The following is a 15,941-nucleotide window of genomic DNA, read 5'->3' on the forward strand; positions in this document are numbered from 1 at the left end:
ATATGTGTCAAACCAATTTTTCTTCTTTTGGATTTGTAGATTTTTTTCTGTTCCAATTTCAAATTGGATAATTTTGCTATTGCTCTATTATTTATGTTTCACACTGCCAGATTGACTCTTTCACTGTGATTGTATTTGGTTTCCAGACAGGTGTCAAATACCTTTTGGCTTCTAATTGCTTTCTGTTATTCCTTGCAGCTGCTTTGCACCCATCTGTATGTTTTGGTATATTGTACAACTTGCTAGGCTGAGTTCGGTGGTGTCAGTGTCTGTCCTTTTGAGAAAGACAGTCATTTGACTTAGATCAACCGGTGCAATTAATGACTTGACACAGAATGCTCTGGGGGAGAAAGTATATCCATATAGTCAACCATAGTACCCTTGTGCCCTAACTCTGTTCAGACCCAGTCTTTAACAGGGCTGTGGTAGTCTTTTCCAATTTTGTTTATCTTTGTGTAATCATTGTTCCTGTGGGAAATGTTAAAATTTGGCTTTGGACTTGTCTCCCCATATGCTGGTGAAATCTGGAAAGGCCCTGGTGCTCAGATCCCCAGAGAAACACGTCCCATGGCCCTGAAAATGGCCCATCTCTTTCTCTAACAGGGAGCATATTCTCTCAGATGTAAGTGCATTCTGAAGGAGGGATATACATAGTAGTAGTACACAGAAAAAAATATTTATATTTAAAGTCTTCACTCTCTCCTTCTCTTGATTCTTTTATTTTATTGGTTTTATTTCTGTTGGAGATGCGTTTGTGGTGAATTTGTTGGACGACTCATCAGCACTGAATATATTCATTTTTGTTTTATTTATTTTACTTCTCTTTAATCAGGTAGGTCAACTGAGAATTTAATTGTCTTTTGCAGAGACGATCCAGGGAGTCAAATTTGCTCACCTTTGATCTTTTAAAAGGGGCCATGGGATCTTTGATAACCATTCAACCGAGTCAGGACCTCAGTTTAATGTCTCGTCCTAAGTACAGCACATTCTACAACGCAGTGCCCCATCAGTGAGCTGGCCTGTTGGATCTCTGGGTGGTCCAGAGGGAGGAGTGCCCCCTGCTGTATCACAAACAACATCTCCTGTCCAAGTACCAGCCAAGCTGGCCCTGCTAGCCCCAGCAGTTTGGCAAGGGATCCAGTGTGGTATGTCTGCTGGCGGTAAATGGAAGATGTGGAAGTGTTGAACTGCAAAAAACCCCAAAAAAAACACAGCAGGTTTCATGAACAAATCTCAACCTAGAAGGGTAGAAATGATCAAGTAAATAGAAAACGCTAGAAAACAGAGTTGGTGAGTTCCCAGAGGGCAAGCCTGCACTCAGTCAGCACTTTAGTAGGTAGACCTGTACACCAGCTTGTTAATGAAAATATGTAATCAGCCAATCATGTGGCAGCAACTAAATGCATAAAAGCATACAGACATGGTCATGAGGTTCAGCTGTTTTTCAGACCAATTGTCAGAATGGGGAAGAAACGTGATCTACCGTGGAATGATTATTGGTTCCAGGGTGGTTTGAGTATCTCAAAACTGCTGATCTCCTGGGATTTTCACACACAGCAGTCTCTACAGTTTGCAGAATGACAGAGGTTTTGAGGGAAAAATGTTAATGAGAGAGGTCAGCGGAGAAGGGCCTGATTGGTCGAAGCTGAAAGGAAGGTGACAGTAATGCAAATAATCACACATTACAACAGTTTTATGCAGAAGAGCATGTCTGAACACACAACGCGTCAAACATCTTAAGTGGATAGGCTACAGCAGCAGAAGACCAATAAGTCAAAAAAATAAGTTTAATAAATACCTAATAAAGTGCACAGTGAGTGTATATGGGCAGAATACGCTTTACATAATAATATATAATTATAATGTTCTCTCCCTAATATATTCTTATGTTCTTTGGAATGGGTGGCATGGATGGTGCTGTGGGTAGCACTGCCGCCTCACAGCAATGAGCTGGCCGGGGCCTGTTGCATGTTCTCCCCGTGTCTGCGTGGGTTTCCTCCGGGTACTCCGGTTTCCTCCCACAGTCCAAAGACATGCAGGTTAGGCTGATTGGAGAGTCTAAATTGCCCGTAGGTATGAGTGCGTGAGTGAATGGTGTGTGTGCGCCCTGCGTTCCTAAAATAATAATTTAGGTTGTTATTATAATGGCTATTGTGATTATTATGATTACTGTCTTATGTAACCTCCATTATTATTATTATTTTCATAGTGTTGTTATTTTCTATGTACTTTTATGCACAATTAAATTGAGAGGGAGAGAAACAGAGAAATCAAGAGGGAAGGGGATGATGCCAAATGTCTGATAGATAAGCAGCTTTATTGGACAATGTTTGGTGTTATTTCAGCTGTTACCAGGAATCACTGAAGACCACTGAACTTTGTGCTCTCTTCCACCGTTTTAGAATATGCTAAACTGGAAAAAAGGCAGCTGCTCATCCTGTCGCCTACTCAATATGTTACAGCCACTGGGTGCCTGAGGTACCGCGACACTTTGCCCTTGCAATGTAGAGCGGAATGGAGATGAGCAGTGTGTCTAGAGTGCTTCTTCAATCATATCGACATTGAAGTGCCCTTTGAGTATTGCCAATTACCAGTGATAAATTACCAATTTATAAAATACCAATTTATCACAGCTGTGGTTGCTGTCGTGGCCGTCGCAGGCCTGCCTCGCGCAGAGTTCTGTTTGTGGCGGCGGCGTGTGTGAAGTGTGGCCGAGGCGGAGCTGAGGCGGGGGCCTCAGGCGGGGCTTGCTGACGTGCGAGACGGAAGCAGGCTTGATTGCGTGGCCCCTCTCATCGCGACTCCTGAATGAGTCACGCGCTGTAACGGCGTAGCACAGCCACCGTCCGCTAACCGGGAGATACGGCAAGGGGGAAGAGGGCTGCACGGCCATGCCCACACCAGCCACAGCTCCAGTACCTTCTCCTGGACACCAGCCACAGCTCCAGTACCTTCCCCTGGACACCAGCCACAGCTCCAGCACCTTCCCTTGGACACCAGCCACAGCTCCAGCACCTTCCCTTGGACACCAGCCACAGTCTCCAGCACCTTCCCCTGGACACCAGCCACAGCTCCAGAACCTTCCCCTGGACACCAGCCACAGCTCCAGCACCTTCCCCTGGACACCAGCCACAGCTCCAGAACCTTCCCCTGGACACCAGCCACAGCTCCAGAACCTTCCCCCGGCCGAAAAAGTGGTATTCTGGGAAGAAGACTGTAATGATATCAGAGGCTAATGGCTCCATTGGTGTGTCACGATTATGTGTGGTCACGCACCGTTTACAGCAATTAGCAAACACGAATTCAATCCTGGAAGTGGTTTGACAGCATCAGAGCTGCTGTACTACACATGCAGTTGTTTTAAAAGGCAGTGTTCATGATGTGATGTATCCGGTTACAATTAACTGATTTTTCTTAGTGTTTGGGTATAGAATAGTGGAACAGTGGGGTGTGTTTGGGTGTAGAATAGAGGAACAGAAGGGTGTGTTTGGGTATAGTATAAAGGAACAGAAGGGTGTGTTTGGGTGTAGAATAGAGGAACAGAGGGGTGTGTTTGGGTGTAGAATAGAGGAACAGTGGGGTGTGTTTGGGTGTAGAATAGAGGAACAGAAGGGTGTGTTTGGGTATAGTATAAAGGAACAGAAGGGCGTTTTAGGTGTAGAATAGAGAGGGCAGAGAAGACATGCCCTGAGGCGTGTTACACAGCTGAGTGCACAGTGATTGCGCTGCCAGGAGTCAGGACTGTCTATCTGCCAGGGACCATGACCACTGATTCCCTCTCCTGTGCCATGCTCACACACTCTCACCTCCATAATGGACCACCACAGAGCAGATTGACAGGCCTCTCCTCTGGAGAACTACAGCTAGTGTGTGTGTGTGTGTGTGTGTGTGTGCGCATGCGCATTAGTGTGCCCATATACGCACATAAGCACACGCCTTGCATCCTTTCAATAGAAATGTCCATTCTGTTTGAAATGGGGGTATACTGTGAGGAGGATGTGTGGAATGGAGATATCAAACAAATCAATTTCCTTCGCATTCTTGCTGTAAAGGTCATGTCTGGGAATAGCTCAGAAGGAGAGAGAGGCAGGGGAGAAAGGAGCAGGAGATAGAACCTAGCTCCTCTGTTCGAGATCTCATGCCTCACTGCTCCCATGCAAGCATTCACGCACACCCTCACGTACACGCATACACAGCACCCGCATGTCTAAAACGCACAGGCAACCTGCAGCACACTAGGTACCTCTCTAAGAACACAGTGCTAATTTGCTTTCCTGTTAAAGTTTACGACACAGTAAAATGTTTGGAGCTAATTCAACTCTTAAGAGTTGATGGGTTCAATAGGGATCAAATGTGCACTATCGGAGTAAAACATCCCCTATCAAAGCTGATTTAACTGGGTATGCTTAAGGATTACAGCTTTCATGTGAATTTATTTAAAAGATGAAATATTGAGATTATGGCTTAACTTTTGACTGTAAATCTGGGAAATATATCCAAGGGCAAAGAAGCAAAAATCACTCTTCAAAGCTGCTTTTTTAGCCTGGATCTGTGCTAGAGCTAAAGTGAACATGAGCTGGCAAAGAGCTTCATGAATCTGCCATCTTCAGTACAGACTGATGATGGACACGTTGGCTGTTGACAGGAGACTCTAAGCAGTCACTGGAAGAGATGTTTGCGGCAGCCCTATCCCTGAACCACAACCCTAACCTTAACCCAGGCCCAACTCTTTAAATGATAGACATTTATTTTAATAAAATTGGATCCCAAACCTAAACCTAATGGCGATGAACTCAAATCTGGCTTTTAAGGCAAGTGATACTCCTGGTTCCTTTTCTACCTGATAGATAATTGGTTGAGTAATGTCACTGGTTGACCAGAGACTCCACCGACCAGATGTCCCAGGTCTATTTCAGTCCGTGATTAGAAGGGAAGAATGAGAACCAGCAGTTTTGAGTATCTGTGTCTCAAAACTGCTAACCCTAATGTGTCCTTTGTCTGTGTGTAACCTACATCCCATTAGCTCAGCGACCTAGGGACCTTGTAAAGCTTACTCCCACGCAGGTCATCCCAGCACTCATCATGTTATCAGCACTTTAAACAAGGCTCCTAATCAAATACTGCGTCCGATTTATCGCAGTGAGTTGACAGAACAAGCCTTGGGTCAAAATGGCCTCCCCTCCTTCCAGCTGACAAGCTGATTTCTACTCAGTTCAGAAGAAACTAAAGAAAAAAAGAGGAGATGTGCTCTGCAGTCTACCCCAGAGGAGGGAAACCAGGGAGATACATTGCTAATCAATACATCCTGATCAATGCCCGGTCCTCCCAGGCCCTCCTGCAGTGGGCTCAACATCCTCCGACGGCAGCAGAGACAGACTCTCTGCTTCATTCGCCTGTAGCCAGGGGTGTGCGTTGAGCAGTGCTAGCAGGCCGCAAACCGCCTAATTGGACTTGCATTCTGGGGGTTTGTCTGAGTTGCACTATGAGACAATAGGAGTTAGCGCTAATAGCTCATTTGCTCAGTGCCGTGTGGAGCTGTGTTTTCTGCAGCCAGTTCTGGAGTTCGCTGAGGAACGATTAGCAACTGCAGCACCATTGGGAGCCCACTCAGTCGGGGTGGCATCACAACATGGGAGTTGTTGTGAACCTCGGCGCTGGGTGAAGGCACAAGGCACAAGCAAAACTTTATTCTGCATGGTGTTCAGGATTCTGGGGGATTCTGGGGATTCAGGTTAAGAATGTATCTTCATTTATTTGTATCTATTTTAATTGAAAGGAGTAACGTGGTGGTTGAATGTAAAAATGTAAAAAAAACAAAAGCAAATGTGCATCATTTTTATATTACTCAGTCATTTAAGTGTATTTTAAAACATATTTTTCTGAGCCTAAATTTTCCTCTATAAAAGTTCACCCAAACTGTCTGGGCATGGTAATGAGAATTAGAATTAGCTATGACGTGCCCCCACTTACCACACATTGTTGTTTGTTTCCATAGCTACCTCCATGATATGAGCTCGTCTTGAGAGACTGAATTTTCACAAGCTAGCTAACTTAGTATATCAATTATCGATAGCTAAGGTAAGGAAGCTGACTTATCCAATAAGAATTTCAATAATGATAATGTCACCTTATAAAAGCAAGCTAGCTAAATGAATATACCCAGAAATAGTCTAATAGTCCTTAAAAGGTAATCTAATTTAAAGGTACAATAGGTAATTTGGATGTGGCACTTAGAACCAATTTTCAACCAATGAGCTTGGATTATTGTACAGTTATACAATGTTTTGGTACAGTTACGGACCGTCAACTGTATATTTTTAAACCCACATTTAAGGACTGTAAAAACAGGCCGAGGGTGAGTCAACATGTCAGTGAGCCCTTTTCAATGATAGGAAGGGATTTACAATGGTCTTGTAACAATGTTTTAACACAAAAATCTTACCTGTTGTACCTTTAAGTGAACCTAACGTTAGTCAAATATTTGCATGGTCTTGCCTGTAGGCCAGTGGCGCAAATAGGACAATAAATTTAAAATGCTTACTTCTCCAAAACTAAAGAATGTATTTAATACTTCCATTGTGTTTCTTCAATGCCCTCTTGTTCGAATTGCATATAAAAACTTAGAAAGTGTGACCAACGACCATGTTACTTTAAGTATTGTCATATTGAAGGGAATTTAAATGATCTGTATCCTCTTTGTGTGTGTGTGTGTGTGTGTGTGTGTGTGTGTGTGTTTGTGTGTGTGTGTGCATGCATCTTCCCTCTATCTCTTGGTGCTGGTGTAGTCGCCCAGATGGGTGTGGCTGGTGAATTTCTAGCGGTCACACTGGCCCCTGGTACATGTTCCTGGTACATGTTTGTTTTTGTGTCTGTGTATGTGTGTTCTTATTTGTGTGTGTGTGTGTGTGTGTATGTGTGTGTGTGTGTGTGTGTGTGTGTGAGAAAGAGAGAGAGAGAGAGAGAGAGAGAGATATGTTAAATTGACCAGAAATATTTTTTTTAAAACGGAAAATGGAATGAGAAATATGAGATTGACAGACATCTCCTCTAGAGAACTATAGCTCCAGGGTGTGTGTCTGTGTGTGTTCTGTAGCTCTTCTTCCGATAGGGATTCCTGCCTCCAGTTTCCACTGCCAGTGAGGTCATTGGAGGTAAATTAGATCAGAAATGACTCGCGGTAGCTTTTCCTGTGAGGTGGCCTCAGTTCGACACTGCATTAAACATTCAGGGTTTGTGTGCTTTCTATCCCTCAGCTCACAGGGAGTTCCCTGGTCCCTGGTTCTCCTTTGTGATCATGTGTTTGTGTGTGGGTGCGTGCGTGCTTGTGTGTGTGTGTGTGTGTGTGTGTGTGTGTGTGGCACATAAGCAAAGCAGCACGCAAGATATTAGCAATAACAGGTAGCCACCATATTTGGAGGCGTCGATGCTACCTATACCCCTAATAATCCTGCAAGTGTCCGTGTCATTATTATACTGTTGTTTATGTTGTTTGTTTCTGTCCTTTACAGTCAGTATGTTACAGTTGGTATGTGGACATGAATAAAAGTATTAAATGTGTGCCTGTGTGTGTGTGGTACTGGTTCAGGAAGGCACACAGTGGCCCACTATTGACCTTTCATCAGCACACCTGTCAGCCTGCCTACGCTTTGCAAATCGCCGCTACAGCTGTTGCCACCAGTCATAACAGTCCAGTGGGCATCTGCGTGCCGGGACCTGCTTGTGCTTCAGTTAAGAGAGCTGCGCAGGGAGTGTCCGGGTGTGCGGGCGCGTGCTTTAGTGTGGATAATAGACAGTGTTGTTTCCTGCACTTTCACTCTTTCTCTCTCTCATATTCCCTCGCACTCTCTCTCGCACTCTCTCTGGGGATGCTGGTTTTGTAGAATTTTCTTTTGATTGCATAGATGGCCCTAAGAGCTTTGTCTTTTAATGCATTCGCTGCCGAATTGGAGTTCCCCGAGGCACTGATTTTTCAATCCAAAATAGTCATAATTTAATGTGTGTTCTAGGATGGTGTTACCGAGAGAGAAGAGGTGTCTGATTCCCTCTCTCCCTCTCTCTACCCCCACTCCCTCCTTCTCTCTCCACCTGCCCCTCCCCCCCTCTCTCTCTCAGGAAGGGGATGCTCTTTGTGCCATGGAAAAGGTGTGCCGGCAGTTGACGTACCACCTGAGCCCCCACTCACGCTGGAGGAGACAGGGGCTGCTGAAGAGGAAGCCCCAGGCATGGTGAGCTGGGTGCTAGGGGCAGACAGGGCTCTGTGGAACCCAGGGTGGGAAGAGCACTTACTGTGGTAGCCACAAGCAGCAACTTTGTGCAAGTCGCTTTGCACAACTCAGTGCCATTGACACCCAACTTCATGGGAAGCTGTTTTTACATTAAAAATAGACATTTTAGAATTACGATCAATCTGATATTCCATTTCCTGTAAAGGCATTAAAATACTGTACATTCCATTTAGTGTACATTTACATTAATCATTAATCATTTAGCATTATGCTATTAAGTTCCTCAGCAAGTGAAAAGCATCAAATCCATGGCAATAGCAAAACACTTGTGCATGTATAAACATAGTCATAGTAAGTATAGTTTTCTTAGGGTATAAATGGATGGGAAGGGTAAATCAGGAGGGAAGGACGAAACCCCGCTGAAAAAAATGCTAAAGCTAGGTTTTGAGTGTGTGTGCTGTCCAGCTTAGACCAGCTTCTAAGCTGTGGTTTCAGTCGGTCGACATATGGGGAGGGATTCCACCGTTCTGACAGTGGTAGGCAGGTCATTCCACCACTGAGGAACTGGAAGGTGAAATGAAAGTCTGGATGTGTGGTGGGGCAGTCCCCTTAGCAGCCTGGAATGGGCTACCAGCTTGACAATCGGCCATCTCCACCCAGTGGAACAACTAAGAAGACATGTGGGTGCACTCTTCAAAACATTGTATTTGTCAAGTCAACTGTATAAGTCAAGTCCTGGAGACCCATTCCAGAAATATGGGTGTTGTTTCTGCTTCAGCTTTTCCAGGAGCTGCTCTGTGGCGGAGCAGCGAAGGCAGAAAATACACACAGAAGCTTTGTATTGATTTTGAGTAGACTGCTTTGAAGCCGCCGCAGGGGCTTCCTTTAACGATTTTGTCTTGGAGTAGTTAGCGGCTCCTTGTTCCCCCGTGGTCCTGGGTGGTCTCCAGAGTGCGTCCCTCCGTGTTTATCCCATAAGCCCGTCCCGAAGGAGGGGAACGCTGAGGCAGCCCTGTGCAGTGGCTCCTTCTCCACCAGTCATATTTCAGTACTAAAAATGCGCTAGATGAGAGTGGATTGGCGGGCCGCCCACACACAGCCCGAGGAGGGAGGGGGGCGGGCATGTGGGGTGTGGGGGTGGGGTGCGGTGTAGGGCGCGTATGGCCATGGGGGCCATACGTTTAAGTGATTAGTTATCAGCTTCCCAGCCTGCAGCCATATTACTGAAGAGCCACCTCTACACGCCACCCGAGCAGATCTCTCTCATTTTCCCTCTCTCTGTTTATCTCTCCCACCCTCTCTCTCTACCTGTCCCTCTCTCTCTCTCTGTTTTTCTCGCTCTCTCTTTCTCTCTTCTCTTTGTATCTGTGCCTCTCTCTCTCTGTTTTTCTCTCTCTCTTTCTCGCTTCTCTTCGTATCTCTGTGCCTCTCTCACTCTTTCCCCCTTTCTCTCTCTCCCTCTCTCTATCTGCACCTAGCCCACCAGCAGAGCTAGAATAACACTCTGAGCTGATGTTTGATGTTTGTAAATTATTCAGCTCAGAAACGGAAATAGAAAATAGCTGACCCACAGAGCGAGTCTCTCCTTCCGTACATAAAGACGGCGTGTGGTCCGGGTCACGTCATCCACAAGCGTGTCCCACCCTGCCCCAGTCCTGCCCCGCCCCTCCCCTGCTCCTGTCCCTCCCCAGTCCTGCCCCACCCCTGCTCCTGTCCTGCCCCACCCCTGCTCCTGTCCTGTCCCACCTGCCCCACCCTGCCCCACCCCTGCTCCTGTCCCTCCCCAGTCCTGCCCCACCTTGCCCCACCCCTGCTCCTGCCCTATCCCACCTGCCCCACCTTGCCCCTCCCCTGCTCCTGTCCCTCCCCAGTCCTGCCCCACCCTGCCCCACCCCTACTCCTGTCCCTCCCCTCCCCTGCCCCACCCTGCCCCTCCCCTGCTCCTGTCCTGTCCCACCTGCCCCACCCTGCCCCGGTCCACTCCGCCGATGACCACTGATCCATGTATGTGTGTGCATGTGTGTCTTGAGCATGTGTGTTTGTATGTACACGTGTATGAATGTGTATGTTTGTCTGTGTGAGCATGTGCCCTTGTGTATGAGGTATTTGTGTGCATGTGTGCATGAGCACGTGTTTGCTTTTGTGTGTGTGTGTGTGTGTGTACATGTATGTAAATGCATGTTTGTTTATATGTGTATGTGTATGTTTGTAAGGCCTGTGTGTGAGTGCCTGTGCTTGTCTGTGTTTGTGTGGTATGTGTGTGAGTGTGTGTGCTAGTTTGTGAGTGCGTGTGGAATGGACAATCTTTTAATAAACTGAACAAGAGGCAGACACTGGGGAGTCAGTAAGCACCAGTTGGAGCCTGGTCTCTGAAATGCTTTTATCTAACACTGTGTTTAGGGATCAGAACTCCACATGTTCCACTTCAAGTCTCTCTCTCTCCCTCTCTCTCTCTCTCCCTCTCTCCCTCTAGCTCTCTGTCTCTCTCATGCCCTCTATCTCTCTTTCTCTCTTCCCCCCTCTCTCTCCATCTCTCTCTCTTCCTCTCTTTCTCTCTCTGCATTCCTCCCATTCCCTGCTATTGTTACCAGTGTATAATCATGATGGAATGCCAGGCCGTTGTGCGTCGCTAATGCGATTAGCATTCTGTTCCTTATCATGCCCTGTTGTTCCTCATCAGTAGTCTTTTCTCTCTCCTCATCCTGGTGTGTGGTGCTTCATGTGAGAAGCCCTAAATGTGTCTTCATATTAAATTAAGAGTTCTTCTGCTTTCGGGCCATGCTGTGCCTCATCAATGATCTTTGTTCTTTGAAAAGATGAACGACAATCTTTATTTGGCTTACTGGGAGGAGCGGCAGCAGTTCATTTGACTCCTCTCCCTTGTCTCTTTAATGGGAAGTATCAGACATTAGAGACACAAGATTATCTCAGTGTTTCATTTCCCCAACACAGGCAATTACTGAGCAAGGACAGCTAATCAATCTCAGCATAAAAAACAGATTACCCAGTGCTGGCAATTACCAGGGTGAGGAAAGCTAATCAAACTCAGAACTAAAAGAGGCAACCCCTATCAACTACAGTACTGCTGAAAAGAGAAGGAAATTTCAAGAAGAAAATGTGTTCTGGAAGGATCTGACTTCTGAAGAAGCAGCAAAGGCAATGACCAATATGTTCATTCACAGCTGAGGACGGTGTTTTGTCTGTGGCGGATGACTTCATGCCGGGTGTGTGTCATTAAGAAGCACTCTGCTCAGGTCCCAGCCTGGAGAAAAGCCCCTTATCTCATCTCCGGTTGAGTCAGGTCTCCACCTCGCCCGCTCGCTCGATGGGGGTGTTTCCTCTGGGGGAAAGGTGGGTGAGGGACCGAGTAGCGGTTAGAGGGAATTAGCATCTCTCTGTCCTTTGTGTAAAATATCATCCATACGGGGGTCTCACCCCGTTGGATTTAGCAGAGCTAAAGATGGGCTCACTTTAAATTCTGTTCTTTTCACCTGAAATTAGGAGCAGGGTCCCACAGTCCCTCTGCTGAGAGCAGTTATTTTGCTCTTGCAAATGTGTGCCCTATTTTAAGGACCTACACCGTAAGCTTTCCAACTGCATGATTGATTACCATGCACTCAGAAAAAAGGGTACAAAAAGAGGCTTTGAAGGTACACATGCTTGCCACTGGGATGGTACCCGATAGGTACATAAAACTCTTAAACTGCAATATATAATACCTTTTGCTTGTAAATGGTAGTTATTAGTATCCAAATAGAACATCATTGTACCTTCAGTGCACATTTGAAAATGTGTTCCTTAAAGAACACAACTGTTCCTCCTCTGTACCTGTATTTCTGAGAGTGTCTGCGGTTCCCCTGCTGCAGTTTGGGGCTTCAGTAGCTCACCCTGCTGTGTAAATGTCTGAGATGTTCTGTTTAATAATCACGCTGCGTAAGCTCCTCAGGAGCCAGAAGTGAAGAACACAATCAGCCCAGAGCAGTTTCCACAAATGCCACAAAGCTCTGTCTCTGCCGTCTCCTGAGTGGCTTTAGAGTGTACACCCACTGAGCGCGGGAATAAAAGGACAAACATTACCTTCGTTTAGCTGACGTGTTTATCCAGAGCGTCTCTCAATGCAAGAGAACGCGAGCGTTCACCTGAGGAGTTCGAGCCAAACCGCCAGACCTGGCGATCAACATTCCAAGGCCGGAAGGCTTATGCGCTGCATTACTGAAGCATTAAATGTAGGTTAAGATTTAATTAAGTTGAGTAAACGGTATTGCCCGCAGGGTCTTGGCAGAAGCTGCTGTACCAGAAGACATTCGCGTGCAGGTACTGTCCCACTGTGGAACAGCTAACACGGGGAATGTATTGGTTTGTGCTGGTTTGGGGTAATGGGAAAAAAATGGAGCAGTGCTGAATGTTTGGCACAGTGCAATAGAGCATGCCCAGGCATACAGACATTCCAATAGGTGTAGGCAAAGTGTAGTAACCACAGATTGGCAAAACGCTGTTTCTGTCATTTAACCTGGTTACAAAAGCAGACAGCATACCACACATATGTGTATGTACAGTGCCCTCCACAAATATTGGCACCCTTGGTAAAAATCATAATATGTTAATAAAATAAACACTGGTGATGAGCTATTGTATGCTCAAAATAGCTTTAATACTAAAACAATTTCTGAATTGTGTTTTGTAGTGTTTTATGACATTGGGGCGGATCTTTGACCATTCTTTCTGTAATCTCCTTCCTTGATCACAAAATCAACCAAAACAGTTGACCTTACATGACCCCAATTTATTTTGTGTTTTACATGCATGCATCCATGTGTGTTTGCTTGCATGCTTGTGCATGTGCGTGTGTGTGTGCCTCAGCTTGGTGAAAACAGGACTTGGTGAAAACAATTCAAGCATAACCCCGATACATTTCGTCTGATAATAATTTTATCTACAATGGTGCAGTGGGTAGCACTGCCGCCTCACAGCAAGGAGGTCCTGGGTTCGAATCCCCGTCGGCCGGGGCCTCTCTGTGTGGAGTTTGCATGTTCTCCCCGTGTTTGCGTGGGTTTTCTCCAGGTACTCCGGTTTCCTCCCACAGTCCAAAGACATGCAGGTTAGGCTGATTGGAGAGTCTAAATTGCCCATAGGTATGAGTGTGTGAGTTTGTGAGTGTGTGAGTGAATGGTGTGTGTGCCCTGCGATGGACTATCGACCTGTCCAGGGTGTATTCCTGCCTTTCGCCCAATGTATGCTGGGATAGGCTCCAGCCCCCCGCAACCCTGTTCAGGATAAGCGGGTTAGGATAATGAATGAATAATATAATTGGGTTTTTCACTTAATGAATTACAGTTAATTTCCTGAATTTAATATTAAACATAAAACATAGATACATGAACATACATTGGCATTGCTGTTGCTGTCGGGCGTACCAAGGGGTGAGATAAGAGAAGGAGAGAAACAGCTTGGATGGGATGGGCACATGGTGGTAGGGCACTAATATAGTTCAAGGTTACAGAGATGCAGGCTTCAGTCACATGTCAGCCTCACTCTGCTGACCCTCTCCTGTGGATGGAGCTGACAGGCTGCAATGTAGGGTACGCCGTCTCCTTCCTCCTGACCTCTAAAAGGCTGCCTTCCAATAGAGAAACTGGAGAAGAGAAAAACATGTTAAAGGTACAATAGATACTATTTTTGTGTTAAAACATTATTACAAACCATTGTTAATCCCTTCCTATCATTGAAAATGGCTCACTGACATGTCGACTCATGTCTGCCTGTCTTTATAGTCCTTTATAGACTAAAGGTACACTCTCCTTTTAGACTGATGCAGGCATTGAAAACTCCTTATGAAAATGTCCATACTGATATCATTTTAGCCGGCCCTCTGTACCAAAACATTGTATAGCCGTACAATAATTCAAGCTCATTGGTTGAAAATTAATTCAAATTGCCACAGCCAATGGCGTTTCAACGTGAGCGCGTTCACAGAGAAGGGGGAGGGATAAACAGTGTTGTGGTTTGAGCGTGTTTGTTGTTGCATTTCTTCCCTTGACCGTTAGAAGTCAGAAATGACCTATTGTACCTTTAAGGATGATCATATTTAGAATAATTTGAACAGGGGCTTGTTGGTGGCATTGGGCAGATACTCGGGGCCCTCGTTCACACCGTCCCTCCCCTCCCCTCCGGACGTGCTCAGGTGGTTGATGCACTGTCACCCATACTGTGAGTGGATCTACCTGTGGGTGGAGGAGGGCTTGTGCCCAGCTCTGTGGTCGTGCGTTTGTGTACCGGCAGTCCGAAAACCATCTCCACGTTATGTAAATATGTGTCTGCTTAGATGTGCTTGTCATTGTGTGTTTCTGTGTGAGTTTGTGTGTGTGTGTGTTGTCCTCCCCCTCACTGTTTAGTTTGTCCGGCGTGTGTAGCCACAGTCACAGGCAGTGAGTTCAGGGTGCAGACGGTCATCACTAACAGGCTGAGAAGTGTTGACAGGAGGAAATACAGTGTGTCTCCTGACTTGGAGTCTGAGGTGTGGGAGCCTACAGAGATTCAGTATGCTGCTCTCCACTGGATCAACAGCCTCCTCTTCCACTTACACCCGATTTCCGGAAAAGCCTTCCCTTTCATTCACGTTTAATCATGAAAATATGCCCCTTCCTGATCCGACGGAAGCAGAAGCATAGTGTGCCTGAGTGTGCCTCTGCATTTATGGAAAAGGGGTAAAGGAGCCTGTGTGTTGCTGTAGCATAGCAGGCAGGCAGCAGATTCAGGTTTAATCAGCACACTGTTCATATCCATTTAAGTATAAGACATATCTTCAGACGGGCTGGTGCAGAAAAGAAGACCTTTAGAAGCTGTGTGTGTGTGTGTGTGTGTGCGTGGGTCTGTGTGTGTATGTTTGTGCATGTGTGTGTGTGTGTGCCTGCGTGCGTGTTTGTGTGTGGTGTGTGCGTGTGTGTGTATGTGTGTGCGTGTGTGTGTGCGTGTGTGCGTGTTTGTGTGTTTGTATGTCTGTTTATGTGTGTGCGTGCATGCGCATATGTGTGTATGCGTGCGTGCGTGTGTGCATGTGTATGTGTGTGTCCGTGCGTGTGTGTTTGTGCGTATGTATGTGTGTGCATATGTATGTGTGTGCATGTGTATGTGTGTGCGTGCACATGTGTGTGTGTGTGTGTGTGTGTGAGTGTGAGTGTGTGGTGTATGTGTGTGCATGTGTATGTGTGTGCGTGCATGTGTGTGTGTGTGTGTGTGTGTGTGGTGTATGTGTGTGAGTGTGTGTGTGTGTGTGAGTGTGTGTGGTGTATGTGTGTGAGTGTGTGAGTGTGTGTGGTGTATGTGTGTGAGTGTGTGTGGTGTGTGTGTGTGAGTGTGTGTGCATGTGCCCATGTGTGAGAGTGAAGAACAGCAGTGGAGAGACAGGGGCCTGGCTGGTGTCTGGCAGTGCTTTCAGCAGCTCTCAGGCATTTCTCACATGGCTTTTAAAATGCTCGCTCTCTCTGTCTCTTTATTTCTCCCACTATCTCTCATCTTCTTCCCTCCATCTCTCTCTCTCTTTGCCTCCTTTTCCTTTTCATTTTCCCTTTTCCTCTCTCAACTGTTCTTCTTATCCTCCATTCTACTGTCTTTCATCAACTCTTTGATCTTTCCTTGTTTATGTTTTTCTCATTATTTTTGTTCTCCTACTCCATCCTTCTGTTATACACCTCTTTGCTCGTATGATTGGTTCTGCCT

The 15,941-nt window shown here is 46.1% G+C and overlaps 1 protein-coding gene across 1 annotated transcript in view; it reads left to right on the forward strand.

The window, feature by feature from the left end:
• The window catches only part of LOC133133269 (leucine-rich repeat-containing protein 75A-like), a 32,307-nt gene that overhangs the window by 7,288 nt on the left and 9,078 nt on the right, over nucleotides 1-15,941 (forward strand). Inside the window, exon 3 of the mRNA XM_061249373.1 lies at nucleotides 8,113-8,225. Coding sequence (XP_061105357.1) covers nucleotides 8,113-8,225 — 113 coding nt within the window. The remainder of the gene's footprint in view (nucleotides 1-8,112; nucleotides 8,226-15,941) is intronic.

Source organism: Conger conger, chromosome 7 (assembly GCF_963514075.1).
Source record: "Conger conger chromosome 7, fConCon1.1, whole genome shotgun sequence".
NCBI classification, from domain to species: Eukaryota; Metazoa; Chordata; class Actinopteri; order Anguilliformes; family Congridae; genus Conger; species Conger conger.